The 24,821-nt window shown below is 44.0% G+C and overlaps 1 protein-coding gene across 1 annotated transcript in view; it reads right to left on the reverse strand.

The window, feature by feature from the left end:
- kcnq1.1 (potassium voltage-gated channel, KQT-like subfamily, member 1.1) overlaps positions 1-24,683 on the reverse strand; it is an 86,850-nt gene extending 62,167 nt beyond the window's left edge. Inside the window, exons 1-3 of the mRNA XM_036534913.1 lie at positions 24,330-24,683; positions 13,628-13,718; positions 146-272 (exon numbers count right to left, since the gene is read on the reverse strand). Of these exons, the coding sequence (XP_036390806.1) occupies positions 146-272; positions 13,628-13,718; positions 24,330-24,637 (526 nt within the window). The 5' untranslated portion in view covers positions 24,638-24,683. The remainder of the gene's footprint in view (positions 1-145; positions 273-13,627; positions 13,719-24,329) is intronic.
- Between the last annotated feature and the right edge of the window lie 138 nt (positions 24,684-24,821).

A 24,821-nucleotide genomic window follows, 5' to 3' on the forward strand; every position in this document is an offset into this window, starting at 1 on the left:
CCATGGTGCCAGATTACTTTGGCTCTGACTGTGGTTCAAGTTTGAGGTGTACTTGCATGGTGTACCGCAAAACATCCAATGGAAACAGAGCCCATGAGTGAGCATGCGAGTGTTTTTTTGTTGCAGTCTGTCCTTTTGAGCTTACCAATGATGGAGATGGGCTTCCTGGCAAAGCGCAGCCTCCCCCACAGGCCCACATACTTGCTCCGGCAGCCGGCTGACCAGAGCCGCACCACGTACTCCACCCCGAAGAAGACCACTAGAACAATCTCCTGCAGGGGGAGAGAGACTATGTAATCACCGAGGCAGAAGGCCTACCTTACACATTGCATTTTTTATGAAGCAAACGCTCCTATCCAGAACAACTCACACAGCTTACATTTTCACATGTTGTCCAATTATACAGCTGGATATTTATTGAAAGAGCTCAGGTTTAGTAAGGTGAAGGACCTTGCCTAAGGGTACAACAACAGTGCTATCATCTGGGAATCAAACTGGCAACACTTTGGGCTATGAGCCCTGTTCCTTACCACAATGTCACACTGCTGCCTATTTGCACAGATTTAGTAAGCTATGGATGATTTCGCTAAACTTCAATTAGCTCTTCCTTAGTCATCAAAGTATTGGCTAATTAAAAAATGACCCCCCTTCATATGGAAGGGACACAGAGCACCATTATAGCCTGAGGGACACAGACTAGGCAATAAGAATATCAAATCACCAGAGAAAGATACATATTATTGTTGCCTTCATTATTAAGGCCTTTACAGTTATTATTTTTCATAACCTGCTACAAATCTCCCTCTTGTTGCAGTTCGTATGTTTGCTATTGCATCATATGGCTTATATGGTTTGGCAATATATGCACTGATAGTTATGCCAATAAAGCTGATTTATATCCCCACAAATGCCATAAATTACCCTTTTATAAGACTGCTTTGGCAATACTAAGCATTGTAAATAACAATAAAACACAATTTGAATGTTGTACAGTTGCCAGGATACCACAATACTGTGTGAAATATCATTTTCACACAAATACTGGACAATATAACAACTATGCTTTGATGACAGCATTGAGTATCTGTCACTCAAAGATATCTTGATCATGTGACTATAAAACAAACACACACATAATTATGTTAATAAAACAAACACACATAATTATAAGCACCACATTTCAGCTCACTCACAAAAACTGCAATACAAAACATTTATATTTTTGCTGTGAGGTTAACAGGCACCTGTATGCATGTGTGCACAGTGCAACAAACATAGCTGTCATTACTCTGTATGTGTGTTTGTGTGTGTGTGTGTGTGTGTGTGTGTGTGTGTGTGTGTGTGTGTGTGTGTGTGTGTGTGTGCAAGAGAGAGGTACCTCTAGAGTTCATGGTCAGTCTACAAACGCACAGGGTCAAGGGGCAGAGGTCATGAAATAACTGCAGTCAGTTCATGGTCTAGGCCGGCAAATGTATCAGCTGCACTTAACAGGAGTGAACAATGGAAAGGGGGGCTTCATTTCCGCTGCACGCTGTCCTTCTGACACTGAGACAGAGGCAGAGACAGGTATGAGTAATGAGCTCCTGTCGCTGGGCTCTGGGAACCACAGACTTGGACGCACACTGGGGGTGGAGTGGGGGGAGACAGACAGCCACTACCCTGAGAAACGCAAAATGGGGGGACCCCAGCAGCAGCCTGGGAAAAGGGGGAAGATTCTTCTGGAGTAGGGCAGACAAGCACCAGAGGCCAGCTTGTCCAAATATCTCTGCATAATAGGGAAAACCAACAGAACTGGCCCTGGCGTGCTGTGCAGACACAAGAGGGGGAGAGGGAGGGGCAAACAGAGGCCTCTTGGGGTCTGGGATAAGCAGGACAGTGACAGGGCAGAGGGACGGGGACCTCTGAGACTGCAGGGGGACAGAGGGCATAAAAGGGCAAGAGCTGGCCTTGGCTGCTTCGACACTACTGCTCCCTATCTCCCTGGAAACAGCTCACGCCCCCCACCCTTCAAACCCTTGTACGTTTCTGTCCACTTTTGTTCCTTTACAGAGAAAAAACGGCAAAGGCTTCTGTCTACCCCCCTCTTTTTACCCAGACTTCCTGACAGAGAGAAACAGTGAAAGAGTAGAAGAGAGAGACAGAGGCACAGAGAGACAGAGAGAGGAAGACAGAGGTACAGAGATAGAGACACACAGAGACAGAGGGAGAGACAGAAAGCCAGAGAGAGAGGTATCAGTGCAGGTCAAATGCCAAGGCCTCTGTGTTACAACATCTTTGTCTTTGCAGATGCAGCCCCTATTGAGCTGCTTCCCTCAGTATGGCCACATGCATAATTAAATACATATACATATTGCACACTTTTGAGACCAAAAGCATCTGCAAAGTAAACATGGGGGAAAAAAAAAGCTTGAAAACAGCTGAACGTCAGAACAGGAGAGAAAAATTAGAGAAACGAAATAAGGTTGTCTGGTTTTCAAATTTTATGCCAGGCTGCCAATCCCCAGTGAAGAAAAGGTAGCTTTGTTTCTTTGTTTTCTTCATTATCATTATCGCCGTGATATGTTCTACATGTTCAACATGTTCGTGTTATGATCTACTGTCATGACGAAACTGTGAACCCCCCCCCCAAGAAGAATCTTAAGGAACCTACTCAGGCAGAGTATGGACTTGTACACAAACACGTTTAAGAGTCCTAGAGTCCAAACAACTTCAGGAACCACCACAGAAAGCTATAGCACACTGAGTGACCAGTATGTAATCCAATTTCAAGAAGCATCACCCATTGTTCCTTTATCCTTAAATGAACTTTAAAACAGCTTTTAAACATTCTGAGCATCATGGCTCTATTGTGTGAATCAATCAATAAGCTGAAACCAACCCAATGCTATTAGGCTGACAAATTTGTTAATTAACCTCAGTTACCATTAAACAATTTGGCGGGTCAATATAGGATCAATGGAGGCCTGTGACCTTTATGTTGGAACAGATGGACTATTGCCAATTTGCAGAAAGAGTAGATGACTAAGAGTACATGCTCATTGATCAACAGGACTTACCCAGCAGATGGATAGTAACTCATTACCTCCCCCCTTCTCTCCTCCCATCCCACCCAAACCATGGTGTCCGGCTAATGAAAGCTGAGAGGAACCAGAGGGCACCAGGTAGGCCAGGCTACACATGTCTGTGAACTGCTACCACTTTAGCGGAGCGTCTAGAACTCTTGACTTTGGAGGCATCACGAGGACTGTAAATTTGTCTCCAGTAGCATCCTGCTTAACCTTCTCTGATCTGAGTAAATCCTTAGTGTAAATATACCAAAATGCCAAAAGTAATTACTGTGTGCTGCACTTCACAAAGGAGTCTGTGAGGACAGAGTATAGTACTATTTCTGCTTTTGTTTAGATCCTGCCACTCGACATAATTTTCCCTGCTCCCCCTTCATTACAATAAAATGCACTCAGGATTATTTGGCAGAGTTTGTGTCAATTAGGCGAGACTGAATCCTGACCCCTGCAAAGACATAATTCCACACAAGACAAAGAGGTTAGGAGTTCAAACCGCCGCCCTGCACCCCCACCAACTCAGGCTCATTTAAACCCTCATTTAATCCCATTGTTGCTGGGGTGCTGTGGCTGTTTACCACTGAGATCTTGTTGGCCTTGGCTGGGACAGTGCTGCCAACTGGAAACCCCCCCCCCCCCAACCCGCCTCCCTGGCTCCACTCAACTCCACACCCTGCAGCTGGAGTCTGGACTTGAGCCTCTGAGTTGTAGGCCAAACATACCCAATGGCAATTAGCAAAACGCCTTTTTTGTAACAGTTTACAAGACGCTTTTGGCAGACCCTACTCCCACTGATTTTCAGCTAATCAAGCCAAAGGTGCCGTTTCCAAGGCAGATAAATAGAGTAAGCACAGTTCCAAATGGGCCACTGGGTCACCTTTCCTGTCCTGAATGCTGGAGCAAACAGAATGCTTCTTAACACAGATGACAACTGATCCAAATAATATATACACACATGGATTTAAACGTATACAGATGCAGAGACAGTACAGCAAGGAAAGAAATTCCTCCCATTTGGATGTCACAGCACAACATGGCATGGGTGCCCCCTTCATTAGTGTCCCAGTGTCATGAGGCTGTCTGTCTTTCCCTCATGACAAAGGGCTGTTTCTTGCTCTTCATAGCGCCATCCAGAGGACTGCGGTGTGTGTTAATGTATATGGGGATGTGGGGATGTCAGGGAAAGATAGATCACTGCCGCCTCTGTCACCCTGCCCTGGAGCTGATGGCTGGTATTGGGGGGGGGGCATTAGATGGGCTGTGATTGGGGTATGGCCACACTGACCAGCTGTCACTGACCAGCTCTCAGCTGACAAGGGGGGGGATGTGTAGCTTGCGGCAGATGCAATGCCTTCCTGAGTTTCCATGGCGATGGGCTTTCCCATCCACCCTGCAGCCGGACTCCGATGGGCACCAGCTGTCTGGCTCCCAGCATGCGTTGGGGAGGGGGGGGGGGGGGGTCAGTGCAGTCATGCTGTAGGAACCAGCTGACACCTAAAACACTGTTCACCCCTTCCCAGCCCCTCATCCCCAAAACAGCTCTGTTGCAGGGAGACACAGACTATATACACACCCAGTACATCAAATTTGGTCCCAAGTCAAATACATCACTAGAGATCCAGGCAGTGCTTTCTAAATATCCTCTGGATGTCCTGGGGAGATTAATGCTGCTAACATCTCACTGTTAAAAACTTCTGCCCAATTTTGTTGCTATTCCCCAGCAGGCCCTCATATCTGCACTTTCCCTCCACATGAAGGACAAACCAGGCTCTACTCAACTCCCTTTTGCAAGGCTCCAGGTAGGCCTGTACACACTTCCAGATGAGTGTGGTGAGTGGGGTTTTTAGCTTTCCCATCAGATTAGGAAGAGAGGGAGGGAATGTGGGTATGTGTGTGCATGCATGTATGGGAGAGAAAAAGTCATATACTTTTTTCTTTGCTTGTTTATGAAATGTTTCTTTGGACATTGCACCTCAGCTAGAAAGAACAAGTGTGTTGTATTTACAAGTTTATTTGCATAAGTGGGACAGATCTCACTAGACATTTCAAGTCATAGATACTGTAAGTTATTTTTTCTAAAATTGTCCATTTCCAAAGAGTCACTTCACTCCTCCCTCTTTATTTTGCCATTTTTTTTCTTTCCCCCATTTCGTAAAAGAAACAGATTTCCCAACTCTCCATTTATTCAAGCCATTCTCTGTTTTCTTTTTACTCAAAGTTACTGTCTTTGTCATCCGCATTTTTTGCACATTATTTTCTTTGCATTGTTAATTTTTGGAGGATTTTAATTTCTACGGACTTAAAGTCAAATGATGATGGTGGTAGAAGTGATGATAATGGTGAATTGTGAAGACATGATTCAGTGACTTCAGTCATTTTCCACCTGCAAAGTCATATGTTCCATTGCACAATGATGTATTTTCCTCTGTGTCTTACTCAGGGTGAGTTCCGTCTATTTATTGAAACCCTGCTCCTACATGTGTGGGCCTTTGTTTACACCTGGTTCAACCTGCAGGCACACAAACTCAAATACTCCAGAAAACTAGAGAAGAGGATGATGAAGAACAAGGAGCTTACAGTGAGGGGCGAGCTGCTAGGGGAGAAAGCAGAGGTTAAGCAGAAGTGGGCGTTGTGGCTCTTGGCCAAGCTACGCCAGGACAATTGACCTGGGTGCTGTGAGGACTTTGTGCTCTCCATCACTGTGTCATGCTGGGTAATTATAAGAATGCATCAGGATGAAACATTATTTTCAGTGATCTAACAAAGTATTTATTGTTTCCATTGTTCACATTTATTACGTTGACAGCTGAAAAATCTTGTTCCTATTGTGTTAGAAATCAGAATTGAAGTCAGAAGTATGTTTTTTATGAATAGTTCCATAAATAAAAATATGTTTGCAAGACCATCTAAATTAAAAAAAAAAAAAAACTTAGCTTTCCCATCTATGTTCTACTGAGTGGATTGCCAGGAACATCAGACCAATGTATGCCCTGGTGCAGCAATTTCAACCAGTAACATGGGGTACTCCTGTATCTTAATATGGAGGTGGAGAGTAAGAAACTGAAGTGTAGGTCACTGAAGAGATAGAATGCACCCAGACAGCCAAACAAAGGCTTTTCACTGAGCTGAGGTCACTGCCACTTGTCAGTATCATGACTAATGACCTGGGCATTCAGCTGTGTGTTGGCCACCTTCTTCTTAGACAAACCAGAGCCAGTGAGGGCCATTACGGCTCTCGTTACCCACACAGATGGCATTCAGCTGTATGCTAGCTACCTTTGCCCTGGGACAGACTAAAGCCATCAGCGGGCATTATGGCTCTCACTGCCTCAGTCTGTGTCAGTCCACACCCAGGGTAATGACAGCCATTGTTGTGATCTTCACTCAACTCAGAGTGTATGCCACTCAAAAGCTGAAAAAAAATCAAACCAAGGAATTTCAAAAGCTCCTTGTTGTTAATCGTGTCATCATACATGGAAGCCACCATCTTGTTCCCTGGGTTACAGTCAAGCTGCGATACTAAGATGAATGATCAACACATGGTGCTTTTTTATTGTTATTAATGACCTAACAGGTGGACAGTGGGGTCGCCTCTCCTATGTCCTCCCAGGCAGTGAGGAAATGAGAGATGTAACATCACCTCTGTTGCCTTGGTTTGGTCACCCAACACTGACCAGCAGTCCCCCAACCCCCCACCTCCCAAAAACAATGCAGGGGCACAACTGAAGAAACAGAGAGGGAAATACAACCTGTGTCCATTCTGTCCATCCCCCCCCCACCACCACCATCATGTGACACAGTGGCGACACACCACCCAAATGAGCCATATCACTTAGTCACGTGACAAACAATCCCACTGTCAATGCAATTGGAAAAGTTACAATTGGTAGAAGTACCCCCTGCTGACATGGTTTCTGGCCTAATGTTGTGTGTGTGTGTGTGTGAGTCCATGTACATCAGTGCATGACCTGTTCCTGATCTGTTTGTTATGAGGTCAGAGCCCTGGCGTCACTGAGGCAGGTCAGCTGTTAGGAGAGGGGTGGGGGTGCGGTTGTTGGGGGGGACTGCAGGCCTGGGAGTGGACTGACTTTCATTCCCAGGGCAATGGGGGGAGGGGCCTCACAGATGGAGAATGGGTGGGAAGGAACTGTTAGGGGGGCTACTGTAAATGGGGAAAGGGGGGGGGGGAGTCAGTCTACAGGCCCCTAGGTTTTCCCAAACACTGATTTCTTCATAGAGGCTGGATTTCCTTATGCGGAATCCAATTCTCCCAGTTCATCGATTGGCTCATCCAGCACCAAAACAACCTTTACCAGAACAACTCCACTATCCCTGGCCTAAACAGACAAGACAAACATACTCCAATTCACTACACAGACAGAAACTCACAAAGTCACTCCAAAAAGTCTGCTCCACTCATGATTGCCCATCTTTAATCCCCAATTGGTTGTTTGTCATCAAACTCTGTGGTATATGTGAAAAACAACCATGGTTTACTTTGAAGAGGCACAAAGGGCTAATTTGATTTTAACAAACAAACTCCCCTTATCATCTCTACAAAAAACTAATAGTCCACACTATCATGATAAACAGAGTAAAGCACTGCATCTTCTGCGTGCGTGAAAGGAAGGAATTATAATCTAATCTCCAATTGGTTGTCATCAAACTCTATGGTATATGTGAAAAACAACTGTGGTTTTAAAGGCACAAAGTGCCAATTTGATATTAACACACTAACCCCCAAACATGTTCCATTTTGCTATGTTTCTTGCCACTATCGCGAGCATACCCAAATAATCAAAATCAACACACAGTGCATCTTATTGGGCTGAATGATGCTTTTGGACAAGCCTTATAAAATACAGTATTTTATAAGGCTATGTACAACAGTCATTCCCTAAGGTAAAAACATCACATCTACACACTCTCACTTGTGTGAACACACCACTTTGGCAGCAATGTCCTGTTAAACTTTAGTTTGCAGACACAGTCTATATATTTTGTGAGAATGTATGCTGTATACACACTGTGTAGAACAAGGAGATCTGGGACAGTCTGGGTGGCAACTGAAAGTTTCATTTTATTAAAGGACGCTGTTAGATGGCAAGGACAGACAGCTGTTAACCCAGCGTTTGGAAAGCAGTTGTTGTTAATGGGGGGGGGGGGGGTGTCAAAAGACAGGCTAATTTCCAGTTCTGCTTGCTTGGACAGGTAGGTCTCTACAGCCTCGCTTGTCAGCTGGACCCATCCATCTGAGGGATTAGCAGGGACAGCGGGAGGGCTACATCTCTTCCTCTCTTGCACTCCTGAATAAACAGCACTGGGTGGGAAAGGTGATGCCCCACCTCACTGTCACCTGCCCGCGTCACATACACCCCCTGCTGGCATGCCACTAGTGGCATGATGGCTCAATAGCTAGGGGGACAGGAAATATCTCTGCCATGCCCCCTCATGGCCACTGTTGTTTCGGCATTTTTGTCACCGTGGAGCCAAGGGCAAACGCAGTGGCCAGGAAAACTGTTGCTGTGTTAGTGGGAAGACAAGTTTACAGAGCCCCACCTGAATAGTCCGTCATCAGTGATACTAGGCAATGACAGTGAGAGACAGTGAAGAACATAGGACAAGTCAATTGTCAAAAATGTTAAAAATAACCCACCCCAAATGTCAACTATTTTTCTAACCTGCTAAATAAAATGCCTGCTGGAAATGTTTCATGTTTCCCTTTTCTTTTTGCAGGGGTGTCTTAAGCAGGAGCACCCCATGCTGGCCTGTTGGTAATCACACGCCACTAGCAGATAGTGTGAAGCCATCCTTGTGGGGGTCCTCTCAGGCAGTGATTGTCAGCTGGTTTATGTCCGGTACATTATCTGTTACAGGGCTCAGGGGGGAGCCATTAGTGGCTCTCCAGAGGGGACGCTTCATGATGGGGACACACTGGGGGTTTGTTGTGCCGGCTGGGGGCCAAGGCCTCCATGGCATGTAAACTCATAGCCCCCCCTACATCCTGGCGCTTCTGTATCATCTCCTCCCAGAACAGCTGCACTTTTGGAAATGGTTCCTATACCCACATCATGTCCTCACACCTTTTCAGCTGCTGCTAGGTGACACCTTCTGGAGGAGATTATCCAAATTAAACGCTGGCACCATCTAGAGGGTGTGAAGTGGTTCCGGGTAAGTGTTTGCGAAGCTGATCCGGCAAAATCTCCTCAAAATATGGGCGCACGCAATGAAATGCCCCCGCCAGAAATGAGGTGGGGGCCTGGAAATGGCCCATTGAAGAGAGCATGGGGACCTAATGTGTGGAAAAGTGTGGGGAGTAGGTGTTGCAGGAAGAACTGGAACTGTCAAGCTTGTCGCCAAAATACCAGTTGCAACAATGTTAACACTTTAATAAAGGATGGCTGGATCTCAGAGGGAAAGCTAACACCAGAGTGTAATAGAGCAGAGCTCTCTCAGCCAGGTATTGAATCCACTTTTACTCTTTCTATTTTAGTAAGTGTTAATCTGCATAAGTATTACAATTTACACCACACACAAAGTAGCATACTAACTAGAGTGGCAGATTTCAAACTAATATCCCTCTGTGAGCTCATTACATATTCAATACCCAGTTGAATCAGAAGTGGAACTCAGTGGGGCACGCCTCTGACAACATCAGCGTTTGGAGAGGCAGCCCTAATATCTAATAATCTCTAATCTCTTCCTTTTATCATGGACAATCACTTCATTAAATGACCCTGCTGATATGCAGAGAATCAGACAAACAAACAGGCACTAGTGAGCCTCCACTCAACCCTTGTTGTAGAAGGGTCACAGCCACAGCCTGAACAATAGGAACTGGAGCCGAAAATCAAATGAAACCTGAAACCAGCATTCAAAGGCCTGTACGCTGCTTCATGCCAGTGTGGAAGTGCTCACTCCGAGGCAGGCCATTTCTGCCTTTGTTGGAGCAACAGCTGGGAGGCACAATAGAGGAAATGGCTTCAGTTCATTAGGGACACAGCAGGGGGTCATTGGGGGAGGGGGGAGTGGAGGCCCCAGCTCCGCCTCTCTTCTCCTGCTCCTCCCTCTTTTTTTCTCTTCTTTTTTCCCTGCAGCTCTGCAGTCTAAGGTTGCCCTGAGGGGAGCTTTGCTCCAGCTTCCTCAGTGTGACGTGGGTTTGAAGCCAAAAGCTGATTTTTTGCTGAGTTAAAAATAACAATATTGTCACATTCCATTATAGTCAACAGTGTCTGCTACCACATCCCTGCTGTTGTCATGGGATTTTTTCCCCAAGTGCAGGTTTGCCAGATTGATGTGATTCTCCTGGTGACTTCCGCCCTACTGAGGTAGCAGTCCATCACCTCAGGACCAGCCCACAAACCTGTATTCTGTTACAGCAAACACACTGAAACAGTTGTGGCCATCATGAATGAATCCTTGCAGTTTTAGGCCAAGCATGAGAGGGTACAGTGGAATCCCAGAATGCACTTTGATTCTGAGGCATTGATTAAACTACTCCCCATGTGACAATGCCAAACACCCCTCCCCCAACACACACACACACACACACCGCAGTGTTGATCCTGTACATTACGAGGATGAGAATCAGTCTCCAAGTGTCTAATCTCAGCCTAAATCCCTCTAGCTCTGCTAATAATCTGTGCTTTAAGAAGCCTGTTACATGGTGATTATGAGTGGTCTTTTGTGTGGCACTTTCCCAGTGTGGGAGCTCTTGGGGGAGTCATTAACACCTCTTCATTGGGTTGCTGTCAACATGCCACTTCATGATGGGACCTGATGGAGCCTTGTCAACCCTGGCTGTAGGCAAGGTGAGGATGCTCACGGTGTATAAAGTCACGCTTGTAGATGGTTGGCGGTTCCCTCCGAGATTTCCTGCTTCCTGTGGGAATACACCCCACCTGTGCACTGGGCCATTGTCACAGGCATCCTGACATTGGGGACCTGTTGGTATGAGCCGGGCCACACACACAGCCAGAGTAAGGTTGCACAAGAAGAGGCCAACACTGAGGTTTGAAGACTGAAACTGCTCTTGTCTGCATCTAATTTGCCAGCAGAACACATGCCTTCCATTCACTAACAAACAGAGGCTGCCTTAATCTTCCTGTACCCCATCTTTCTACTGTAATAAAATGTGGGAAGCGATAATTTAGACAATCATTGTTTCATTGTTTTTGTGGAACTTTCTGTGTATTCTGGTTTAGTTAGCTGTTAGTTCAGCAGGTCTTACTGAGTGCTGTTGAACTGAGAACTGTTAATAGCGATCTAGATTTGACGTTGCTTCACCAGCATCTTTCGAAAGGATATGGGTGCTAGACATGAGATTATTCATTCAACAGAGGAATACAAGCAAATATATTGTAAATTGTGTCAGTTCATTTGTCCCCAGAACTAATTAGAGACACAGACAATTGATAGAACAGATTAATTAATTGTTCAATGGGGCCTAGATAAAAAAAAACAGTTGGAGAATTAATTAAGTATAACTGTGACAGCTGCTCCAAATTTACTCAGTGGGCAAATATTGAGCAAAAAATGTGCTGTGGAAACAACTTTGTGCACCTTCATATTGGCACCACTCTGCTGTGCCTGTGAAATGAAAAACTTGGCTCTTTTTCTCACCATCGAGCTAATCATTGTAAATATCAGGGTGTGTAATCTGGGCCAGTTTTTTAAATGCAAATTATTTATTGCAGATACATGAAATTACTGTATTCAATTGAACAAATTGAACCAGCTGTAATCAAAACGTGTACACACAGCCCTAGATCTCTCAGCTTCAGAGACATCAATTCAGAGCACCCCCTAGACTGGGGTCAGTGGACTACTTCCATTTCTAAACTAAGGGCTGTGGGGGGCTGCAGGAGGTGTCATCCCCAGAAGGGTTCCTGATGCCCCATGGGCCCCTGAACAGCCTGTCCCTGAAAAATGCATGGCCCATTATTTGTGTGTGCTATACTCAATGATAGAGTTGCCCCTACGGACACAAAAGGGGACACCTGTCACGGGGACAGGATAATCCCAGAGCCCCCTGAAAGGCGCAGGCTGCCCCCGGAGTGGGCAGGATAATCCCCACAACCGGCCGCTGTCTGGCAGATTAACTTGTGATTCTGGGAGCCCTCATGGAACGAGAGAGCAGTGCTGTCTTTAATTCCCCCTCCCAATTGTGCGCACCCCTAATCTCTCTCTCTCTTTTCCCTTTCCTGACAGCCTCACAGGGACTAATTTTCCAATCCCTGCCTTTGTCTCTGCTTCCTGGACTGACAAAGACAGTTTTTTCACACAATCCCACAAATTATTGAAAATATTGGGGGCCTCTAATATGGGCATATGGCCCTCACTGAGTCTCAAATCCACCACCTCCCAGCACGCTTTGGAGCAGCCTAGTGATTCTACTGAGGATGGCACTCCACACAGCTCCTTACTAACATTACTAATAATATTACTAATAATATTAACATTAATAATGATAACATAATCTGATCTGTTTGCTTTTCATGAGACTGGTTCAAATGTTTTTTTATGATATGGACTGACAGCAAAACATTGACAAAAGAGCTGCCATGCAAGGTAGAGTTTGACACCCAAAACATAATGAACAGACATGATACAGCAACAGATAAAAAAGCAAATATGACAACAATAATGACAGAGAGAGTGTGAGAGGCCAAGGGGAGATGTGTTTGCCTGTCTGTTGAGATCTGACAGCCTCCATTCAGTCCTAATTACAGGGCATGATCAGCCTCTCATCTCTGCTTTGACCGGTGGCCAGAAAATGGTTGTGTGTGTTTGATCTCACTACAAAGTGTCCGGACAATTTGGGTTTTCTAGCCTCGAGGTAGACTCATTTCCTTCATTGTTGTTCTTTTTATGTTGCTACCAATTGTGGTATCCAACAAGTCTTTTATCTTTGGCTAGCAAACTGAGGACAGCAATATTATCATCTTTAGTGAGATGATTCAAATGACACTTGAAATCCTGTTCAGGTCCGATATTGGATAGTGATATTCTATTACAAGTAATATAAAGTCACGTAAAAACCTGACTGGCCTTGATAAATAATCTCCCGAAGTCATTGTCTGGTTCTCACATGGCCAGTCAAGGCAGAGAGTAGAATTGTGGATCATTGCTGCCCCCTGTTGCTTGCAAATGGTACCTCACCAACCTCTTAATGAGATTTCCTCAAAGCAGATACACACAATCACAGACTAGAATTAGAACTTGAACTTGACTTGGTAATTTAAGTTAATTAATACTCCTGATTATTATCACAACTACACATTCTGAAACATTGTTCATTGACACAAATGAAAGAGACAATGGAAAAAAAACAGTATTTCAAAACAGCAGTAAATTTTATAAATAGAAATCCAATCCAAACTTAAAAAAAATCTTTTGATATTCTTGTGCGCCACTGTTTCCAAGCAATAAAACAGAATCTAATCTGAATGACCAGAACAACACTGTACATGAATGAAAACAGATTGTTTTATACGCCATTACATCGAACAACGTGACCTGCAATATGCGAATGAAAAAGAGACTGCAGTGATTTTAAAACTCACCACCCAGAACAACGTGCCGTTGGCCAGAGCTTGGTATTGGTCAATGGTGGTTAAGACACTGAGTATCAGACAAGCCAGGACGATGAGGAACCTGTGGAAGAGAGAAATGCTAAATTCACCTCCTTAACATACTGTTTGAGTAAAGGTATTGCCATAGGCGTCATTTACACTGGGGATGCTGGGGACATGTCCCCATCACTTTTTGTCGTGACCCATTTCATCCCCACCACTTTTTGAAAGCCTTTAGTTAGTTGAACTTAATCTGTCCCCAGCACTTTTCAAAACAAATTGACACCCAGGGGTATTGCACAGACAGAAAATACAAGCAAGTTTGATGTGTAATGGCACAATACATATTCAGACTGTTAAAAGTTTAAAGGTGTACCAGTGAAGTGGGTGCTGGTGGTGCTAGTCATTAGCGCTTGTTGTTCATAATGTTGTGTTGAAAGTAAAAATGTTAAACGTTGAATATAACACTGCAGAAGTAGTGGTGTATTCAAATGGAAGTATCATATAGTTATATGATGTTGATATAAAGTCAGTGGTTAGTAAAATAAATTCAACTCCAAATATGTTTGAATGGTCTGAAACAGCTGACTTGCAAAGAACAAGACAAAAACATGCCTTTTCACAAATTCAGTATTGGCTGTGAGTGTTATAAAACATAACATAAAACTATAACAGGTGCCTGAATTAAGATCAGTAATACATGTTTATTGACAAAAACAGACCAATGCTGCTGTATCCATACAATCAAAGATATCCGATCTTATTTCCATATTGTCTACAATGATGACAGAGACCTTGTTTATTGGTAATAAAGATCAGAATTCCAAAGATAAGTCATACATATCTGGCTTATTGCATGATTGAGTAATAATCATGACTAAAACTCACTTAACAATATTCAGTAACTCACAAGTAAACAATAATAGGCTATTCGACAGGTCTGACGCAAATGATGCACAAGATGTGTGCTAAATTTGAAAATCAACAGCAAGATCCAACTTATGGCATGGAAACGATTTTGGCTGCATAAAAAGTTAGTAAATGGTCATCCAGTGTAACAGAAAAACTCCTGCAAGAGGTACAGAGTAACTATAACCCATTAATCATTCAAAAAACAAGATGCAAATGATGGGAAAACAAGATACACTATTTTTAAGTAATTTCAATTTAGCTGTTACTGAGCAAGTGAGACTTTTATAGTACAACCAGCATGATTTGCTTTGTCCTCTAAAAGCTTAATTAAGTCGAACCAACTTAATTTTAATGAAAAAGTTTTCATGATATTAAGCCGTGCCCCCTCACGCGCGATGAGCACTTCCATCTCCTGGAGTAATATCACCTTCCTCCTGCTTCTTTTTTTAGCAAACAATGTTTCAATTAATCAATAAAGAGATATAACATAAAATCAAAACACAGCAAACTCATTTCAAACAATCACTCTGCTGTTACTGAAGTTCACCACCCAGCTTTCATTAACCATCAACAAAACCAGCATAAAACACACAAACACCTTAGTTCAGTAGGAGGGAATGCTGCTGGGAGGCTCCGCCCACTACCCCAACACACTACACAACTCTATAATCGCTGAATTAGTATGCAGATATACAGGTTGCACTAACTTAATACTTTTCTGTTGTTAAGTGAATGCAAAAATGTTTATTCAAAATCAATATATATATCTAAGTTAAAACAGTTTTCTTTATTTTCATTTTGACCAACTTCTTAAAATGAGTTATCAACTGACTAAAACATGTACATGTAACAAATTAAATTTTTTATGCTGAAAAAGCTCTTGGTTTTAAGCTTTACTCACTAACCCCATGAATCATTTTTTAGAGTGTACTAAATGAAATGCATTTGACTTAAATGGTCTGTTGGCAGTGAGGTATATGTGTATGACAAATATGTTGTACATAATGTGTCAAAAGCATCATTTTCATGACATTTATCTCTTTGTGCTGAGCACTTTCCAGGAGTTATAATGCTGTGTTTTTTTTTTTTTTTTTTAAAAAAGATCTATCCTCCTTCCATCTGTTCTCCATCTCTTTACGGAATAATAACATCAATTTAAGTTTTAGTTTCATGGGTCAGCACACACTTTAATAAATTTCTGATTTTGTGTGCACAGTTTGTGTGACCAGCAATGTTGATTTAAACTCAAAAAAGGACAGTGAGTCCTGTAGAACACTTTTGATTACTTCTAGAAAATGGGATTTATGACCATCAAACACAAATTGTTGTGTTCCAGTAAAAAATAGCTTAGTATCCCACCACCTGCCTAGTGATGAAGCCTAGCCTTTGTATCAATCATTTACAATCCTTGTATCATGTGACTGAAAGTCAACAAAAACAGAGGCACAGTGTGGCTGATATCTGATATCTTGTCTGAATTCTGCCTGAACTTCCCTGACATTGATATTTAAAAATGACTTGAAGCGAATCACAGCCAGGGTCTTTTCAAGTTCAGACACCTGTCTGTGACCTTGGAGCTGATCACTCCAAAGGGACATCCAGCCAAGTATAAAGAGCTACCTCCATTATCTGACTGCAGGATCAAACACCTGGTGGTGGTATTTAGCATATTATACCACTTGTCTGAGGGAACTGGATGTGCCTGTGAGTCCATTTGAGCCACCAAGAATGAACAACAAGGACACCTGTGTTTTCAAGGACTCATGTGTTACTCTTATCATTCATGATAGGGAAGATGTCCTGTTTCTCACTTCTCCTGTTGCTCTGTCCTCTCCCATCTGTGGTGTAGTCAACCAGGGCTACACTTTTACCATCTCTGACTTTGCCGATTAGTGCCCTGCTTCCCCACCTCCGTCCTGATTAAAGAATCTTATGAATGCCTTTTTCCTAACACTGAAAAGATGTTATGTTACCCTCTAACACTACCAAAGACGGTATTTATACTGATTTACCACACCATACAGTAGGAAAGTATCATCCTTAGCACTGTGCCACACTGGCTGTTGTGGTAGTGTAGTATAGAGGTATGGAGCAGGACTGAAGGGTTGCAGGACTGAAAGGTTGTTGGCTCAATTCAGCTCTGGGGCACCAGCGCTGTACCCCTGGGTAAGGTACCCAACTCAGAATTGCGTGAGTAAATATCTAGATGTGTAAATGGATACCCAAATTGTTACCTCTGTAAGTCACCCTGGATAAGAGCATCTGCTTAAAAATGGCAGTATGCTTTTGATACTCCGTGATAGAAGTAAAGCACTGTTAATCAGGGGGCACTGTTACTACTGTTCACCTTCTTGGAACTTTGGGGAGAGATTATTTGCCCTCCTCACAGTGTTTTGGATTATCTACAGAAGTAGAGCCATGTTACACAAGTAACCTTATATATATTTTGTATGTATGTGGGTATCAATGTAGCCCTCATGAAACTCACAGAAGATAAAAATGTTTAACCAATAAGCTGTAATAACCTTTTCATGGCTATTTTTGTACCACAACTGGTTTGGATAGATTTTCCCGGTGTATCACTGCTTTCTGCTGGGGAATATGGAAGTCCTTTACTTAAAGACAAGTTATTTTTGGCACACAGGCATGCACATTGTGTACTGTGTTTTGTAAGTTGGGTATGCTGTACAGACTGAATGAGCACACAAAGTGAGCTCTGAGCTGGAAGGTAAGCACATGATTAAGTCTGTATGGTAAAGTCAGACATGTGTTTGGCATCATGCAGGTATCATGCAGCATTGGCAAATCTGATATATACACTATATGGACAAAAGTATTTGGCCACACCTGTTTTTCAGGGTTTGGGCTAGGCCCCTTATCTCCAGTGAAGGGCAGTCTTAATGCTTCAGCATACCAAGACATTTTAGACAATGCTATGCTTCCAACTTTGTGGCAACAGTTTGGGGAAGGCCCTTTTCTATTCCAACATGACTGTGCCCCAGTGCACAAAGCACATATATACCTATATATACATATATATGTATGTATATGTATATATACATATATGTATATAACAAAGTTGCCATGCACACTACCTGGTGGACAGATATATTAACACTAGTTGACCAAATATGGGCCCTATAGTGTTACAAATGATAAAATAATAACAAATTTATGCCATACAGAAGTGAATGATATTTAAGAAACAACACTGAAGAAACACCACCAACATGTAACTATTCCCAAACAATATTTCTGACTTCAGTGAGGGTAAGGGTGGTCAATCTGAAAAGGAGAATCTTGAAAACAGCAAACAAACAAAACAGCAAAGTATGAAATCAAACTTTATCTGGGGCCTCAGAGTAAAGCGTGTGACATGCTACTGTTGTGATGTTTACCCATTGAACATGTCAGGAACATGTTACCCTACCATGCCTTTAGCAGCTGAGACAATAAGTAACTGGACAAATTGAATGTACTGTAAAGGTCTGTAGACAGGAGATTACATAAGCAGTTTTCCCATTCCTAAATGTTGGGAACTGCATTTGTGACATTGAATTGTAGACATAGATCAACAGCAACACAACAGTCAGTTGAACATTGAACACTGAGAAATGCACTAATGCAACTGAGTGGCTGTTGACAAGAGCCCCACAACATCCTGGTCATGTGACACAGGCAGCACAGAACCCAAAGTGGTGTTGTGGAATGACAGAGTGCCAAAGTCACCCGTGCACACAGACCCTGGCACCAGCCGCAGTTATGAGAATGACGCATGAACCCACACGTGGAATCACTTCGCCACTTTCAAACCCTCTGCTCACCCCTGAGCCTCAAGGTGTGACCTCTGCATTTTCCCCATTCCTTCAGCCCCCATGTGTGCCTGGGGGTGGGTGTGGGAGGCACTGTCAGGCTGGCAAGAGAGCCAGCCCTCAATGGTGGGGGTTGGCTGGTGACCCACAGGCGCCAGGTACAGATTGTGCTGGGGGCTCTCACGCGGACATAGGGGTGAGTACATGCCCCTCGACAGAGTGGGCTTAAAGGAGACAGGATGGGGTGACACTCTCAGAGCCGAACGGACGCACTCCTCTTTCTCCACCAATGCTCACGCTGGGCCTACAGTTGGGTGGCAGTGTAGCATAGTGGTTAAGGAGCAGGACTCATAACTGAAACGTTGGCAGTTCAATTCCCCGCTTGGGTGCTGCTGTACCCTTGGGTAAGGTACTTAACCCACAATTGCCTCAGTAAATATCTAGATGTATTTATGGATAAGAGTAAAAAAAACTGTAACCAATGGATAAGAGCATCTGCTAAATGCCAGTAATGTAATGTGACCAGAATCTTCACCTCATCAGACCCATTCCTCTTACTCGTATCTGCGCTCTTCTGGTGCTGTGGCACGTGACCATGGTGAAAAATGTGTCGCCACCCATGTTTTGGCCCTCCCATCTCAGCAATGGACACATCCTGGTGTGAAAGGCATACTGCAATAAACAGTGCCTCTCAAGCTCAGCATAGGCACTGAGCAGTTACCCACACCAGTGACCAGTGCTCCTTTCTTCTCAAGACCAGAGTCCAGCTGGAATCCAGGTCAGGCCAGTGCAATCATTTCCCTTTCCTCAAGGTCACCCACACCTGAGACTCAGGCAACAATGGGCCTCCTGTGGCCCCTCCATTAGGAGGAGATAAAGCTGTTTTCTCTCCCAGAGATAGGAACAGAAACGTGCGCGCACACACACACACACACACACACACACACACACACAGATGCACATACTCAAGCAAAGACATTGCACTCATACATATACCACATATACTCACACATGCACACATGTAGATAAACTCTCATGTGCTCTTCATCTCTCCCTCCTTCTGTCTGTCTCCCTCTCAAAACATACAGACAGCCCCCCCCCCACACACACACACATACACACCCTTCGAATGACCCAAATGACACAAAGTGCCACTTTCTTTTGCTGTGCAGGCTTTGTCTGACGTCTGTTTTTTCTGTCACTGTTGAACATCGTCAGAGAGCTAGCTCTGTGTTATCTCGGCCGAAATACTGTGTGTAAATTTAGCCCTGATAAGAGCATAATAACCTCAGAAAAATATTCAGATGTGACCCGATGACAGCTAAGGTTGCAACTCTCGAGTATGCGCCGGATGGTGACATGTTTTGTTCATGGCTCTTCTAGTGGCTGTTAAGGACATAATCTAAGGCGTACAAGTTCTCAACAAAAACCTTTCAGGTTTCAGAACACTGTTTGGGTCCCCTTCCATATCAGAGTCTGTATCAAAAAGAAAACACTAGAATGAATTATATTAGTGTAATCAGTGCCAGAGATTTCCCCGTAGAAGGAGTACATGTGTAGTAACCTTGGGCTCTAATAGAAGTCTGCTTTCCATTACCACACACACAGGGCAATTCAGAGGATGCAGACTGATCTACAAAGGTTTATAATGACAATGGAGATACTGCACCCACAGTGTTTGTAGCTGAATGAATGACTGGGCTGTGCAAACAGGACTGCCATCAAGACAACTCCCTGATACTGCCATCTGTTGGTAGAGGAGTGTACTGCTGCATAAGAATGCATGTATACAGTTCACATGAATGTAGATGAGTGTTTCTCAACTCTGGTCCTGGCGCCCCATGTGTATGGTGGCTTTCATTCCAGCTGAGCTTTCAGTACATTGGGAATGACTGAGCTGTTAAATTAGTACTGATCTCAATTTGACTTCACTTAAATAGCCACTTTAAAATCTCTGTATGGGAACTATGTTTGCTCCAACAAATGTATGTGAGATATTTCTGTAAGTTATTGCTATTCATTTTAATTCCTTTAAAAACAGTAACACAAAGAAGCATTCACCTTAATTGAATACAATTAGCTCTTCACTGGAGCTGAAAATAAGAAATTGAACTACTAATTATAGATAAATGGGACCATTGTATCAAATTTTCCAAGAGGTAGATACTCACAAATATGTTGAACAAATAAGCTTCCTTTTTCTGAACAGATTGTAAAACAGTGAAGTAGAGATTGGGTGCATTGTGTGACTACCAAATTTTGCATACTTTTGTCAGCCTCTGGGTGGAACCAAATACTGTGTGAAATAATACTTATTTCATTATTTTAATGAAATAAGTTTAGGTCCCCTAGTGTTTGTGGCTTTCACAAAAGCCAAACAAAAAGAACAACAAAAAACAAAACTGAAACAAAAAGCGATTGTTCAAAGGACGGAGTCACAAAGGCAGCACACCTGTTGTGTCTATGCAAGCTGTCACCAGGAGCCCCAGGGCAGAGAAAAGGGGGACAAACAAAGAGCGTTGCTGATGGACAGCTGTTGCTTCAGGTGAGGAGACAGCAGCAGGCAGACACAGCGCCAGTAACCCCCCCCCCCCCCCCCCACACACACACACACACACACACACACTGCAGACCCCTGTGCTGATCAGAGAGTTCACGTTAAAAGCAGCTGTAACACCCAACAGTGAAGCACACAGAGTAGGACAAAAGCACACCTTAGCAATAATGCAAAAAAGAGAGAAAACGAATTTGATTTATGGATCAGCTACCACACTTGTTAATAAACCTGTTTCAAGATGAATGAAATATGTTTCCAGTTAGGAATTGTGAGCAGAGCCTGCTTTATAAGAAGGAACAAAGAGAACAATTTGTTATGTGAATTTCAGGCTTTCCTGGCATATGAAATAGGCTTGCTCCTGGTTAACATATAATATATTATAGTTAGGACTGGTTCATGATGCAAATGCAACTAATGTCTGCTGGGTGCTGCATGCCTCAGATTTGCCACCTTGATTTTTCCCCCTTTAAGGAACCCTGTTTGGAATCACCAATCATACATTATTTCAAGACTACTGTTGTCCACTAACATCATCTGAACAATTCGCAGATGTCTGAGAAGTTACATGATGCCTGAGAGTGGACAGACGAGGAAGCCTTGGCCAACCTTCCCCTTGCAAATTGGCTTTGCTCCTCTGCCGTGGGCTCCCAGTCATTGCTGGCAGATAACATGACCTATTTCAAATACACACTGCAGGGCTCAATCTGCACTGAAGATGAGTGCCTGTCCAACTGAGCCACTAGGGAGCCCCATTCCGCCATCATTTTTGTTGTCTTAAGACAGATAGTACACATTGTAATTTGTCTACTTGTCCTTTTTGTCTACTTTGTCAGCAATAGGGGGCTGGGCTCCTCTGTCAATCAACAGGCCACATCCTCCTCATGCTCTGCATTCTACATGAGACAGACAGACATTTCCATATACAGTGTCACAGGATGTAAGAGGAGGAGACTAGAAGAGACAGCAATGCCCAGGTCACTTACTGCAGTCAGCCTACATGTGGAACGTGATGAATGGACTATGAGGTAGCTTTCAGCTCCACCATGCTCAAATTCATAACAATAATAAGAACAGGAAGCTGTGTGTGTTTAGTGCCCCTGGCAGAACTGGGACACAGAGCAAAGCTAGTAGATGAGCAGGGAAAGGGCTGATTCAAGGAGAGACACAAGTCCTATATTTTCCCATGAATACGAATCCCATTTTCTTTTATTTTGGTGTACATGTAGAGACGGCTGTGCTGTGCTGTTGCTGCCCACCAGCTTGGCAGTACAGTATGAGCAAAGCTACAGTGTCCACAGTTGGACTGATATCAGCTGTCTCTCTACTGATGATCCTTTACCATATGCAACCATTTCCAGATACTCTAGGCCAGATAACCTTACACACACAAGCAGACGCACTAATGACATACACATACAAGCAGGAAAACTACAGACATATATACATGCACACACACACACACACACACACACACACACACACACACACACACACAAGTGGGGGCTGCTGTGCTGGAGGCTGTAGTGATAAGGCTGCTGTATCCCTCTGAAGCCATGGTTCTGGAGCTCTGGAGCCCTGATAAGGCAGCACACATTCTTGGCAGGCCCTGCGCCATCTCTCCCTCTCACAGAGCCTTATGGGAGGCCAGAGTTTCCACTACCCCTCACAAGCTGAGAGCTCATGTAATGGAGCCTCAGGGCCAGGCTGTTTGAAGGAACCCTGTCCCCATCTGAGCATGTTCCTCCTGGAAAACCCTCTCTCACTCTTAGGACTTAGAGCCATGGGATCTGACCCTGTTTTTTCCTCTTCTGCCCCCTAGTGGTCGATGCTGCTTTCCAGATCTTCAGAAGCCCTGACCACTTCCTAGCGTCTGGCAAAGACAGCACTCCACACAGTGGTCAGACATTCATTCCCATCAGCCTGGTTTCACTTACAAGGATATACAAACTCAAATTCAAATGTGGGCATTCAATCTAACTGCTCTGGTGCTTTTCCTTTATTTTTAGTGACCAGATAAAACCAGGTAAACTATTATCATAAACAGTATTTTTGTTGTTGAATTCAGAGACTGCCATAATAGTGATGCAGTGACATATTATTTAAGAACTGAGAAACATACTATGAGAAAAACCATTCCAAGTTAAGGGTGAGCCCTCCATTACATTACATTATTGGCATTTAGCAGATGCTCTTATCCAGAGTGACATATCAATTTACAATGTCATCCATTTATGGATATTTGGGATATTTGAGGCAATTGTGGGTTAAGTACCTTTCCCAAGGGTACAGCAGCAGTGCCCCTGTACGAAATTGCACCAGCAACCTTTTGGTCATGAGTCCTGCTCCTTAACCACTACGCTACACTGCTGCCCCCCAACTTCTGGCAATGGTCAACCGTGGCATCATGCCCCGTCTGGGTCACCAGGACTGCCCATCTAATGCCTACAGGTCAAGGGCGGGTAATATCTGCTCCAAATGCTGTCTGCCTACAGCTAAGCATAGCAGTCTTCTATCCAACCCTCTTTCCAGGTGAAGAGTTTACACAGCTCTACCTCTCCACATTGTGAAGTAGCTCCTATTTACAACACCCTGGACACCAGCAATGCCCAACATCACCCCCCACCACACACAGACATGTATTGTACACCTTGTACAATAGCAGCAACCCCAAAGGACAGTTTGCAACAAAGTTTCAACAAAGGGCAGCAGTGTAGCATAGTAGAAAGGAGCAGGACTCATAACTGAAGGGTTGCTGGTTTGACTCCCCACTGGGGCACAGCTGCTGTACCCTTGGGCACGGTTCCTAACCCACAATTGCCTCAGTAAGTATCCAGCTGTATAAAAGGGTAACATGTAAAAATAATAATGTGCTATGTAAGTCACTCTGGCTAAGAGCGTCTGCTAAAAGAGAATAATGTGAAGCAATGTAAGTTTCACTTAAGCCACAAAAAGCTAACCCTTTTAAACGCAGCCCATGAGGCAAAGCGGAAGCGTGCTCTTTCTCGGGCACTAGGCAAACACACAAACTTACAATCAAAGTACAACTGGCCTTGACCATTTTACCGAGGACCTGAAAATAAAAACACTGTTTCTGAGTTGAGTTGTGCATGAGTGTTCCCCCTATCATTGCAGCAACTACCACTAAGTTTCTATTTTCTTTGATGACCCACGAACAGCATCAATTAATGAAGAAAAAAACACTTCCAAAGACCGTATATCAAATGCCCTTGCTGTATAACTTATGCTGATTCTGTACTGTGTATTGTCTTGTGAGGCAATAGACTAATGCAGCTGGTTCAATGGGGTCGGTAATACGCAGGGTGTTTGCTGTGCTGACGAAGTCAGGTGACGGCTTGACCAGCTCTGTTTATTGTTCAAAAATAATAACAAAAAACATAAAGAGCGCACTCACACAGCGAAGTGATACACGAAGCATTTCCAGCCCGTCGGTCTTTCCAGAAAGTTGTACACCCGTCCTTGAATGTAGGCTCGGGTGATCACGGGGCGCGTGGCGCTGTACACAGACATCCGGGGGCTGAAGTTTACCCCGGGCATGTGGGGAACCGGGTGCGTAACAGCTGTGTCCATGGTGATCTCCTCAAAGCGGGTGTTATTATCCACAGGAGTCCGGTCTCGAAGTGGCAGCGACTTGCTGTTGTTGCTGTCGGTTTTTCCCGAGCTGACCGATTGGCATTGCGCGTCGTGTACTGTCACTGACATCTCCAGACCGCACTGTTCATTGCCATGTGCCACATTAATCGGGGTCCTCCCGATACTCCACTCGCTAGTCTTGTTCGGAGTTGGACAGGACATCCCGTGAGCATACAGGAGTGCGGTTTAACCCTGAAAGGAGGACAACTAAGAATCTGCTTTCCACTGCGCGCTCAGGATACACTGCACAATC

This window comes from Megalops cyprinoides, chromosome 8 (genome assembly GCF_013368585.1).
Source record: "Megalops cyprinoides isolate fMegCyp1 chromosome 8, fMegCyp1.pri, whole genome shotgun sequence".
In the NCBI taxonomy this organism is placed as follows: domain Eukaryota; kingdom Metazoa; phylum Chordata; class Actinopteri; order Elopiformes; family Megalopidae; genus Megalops; species Megalops cyprinoides.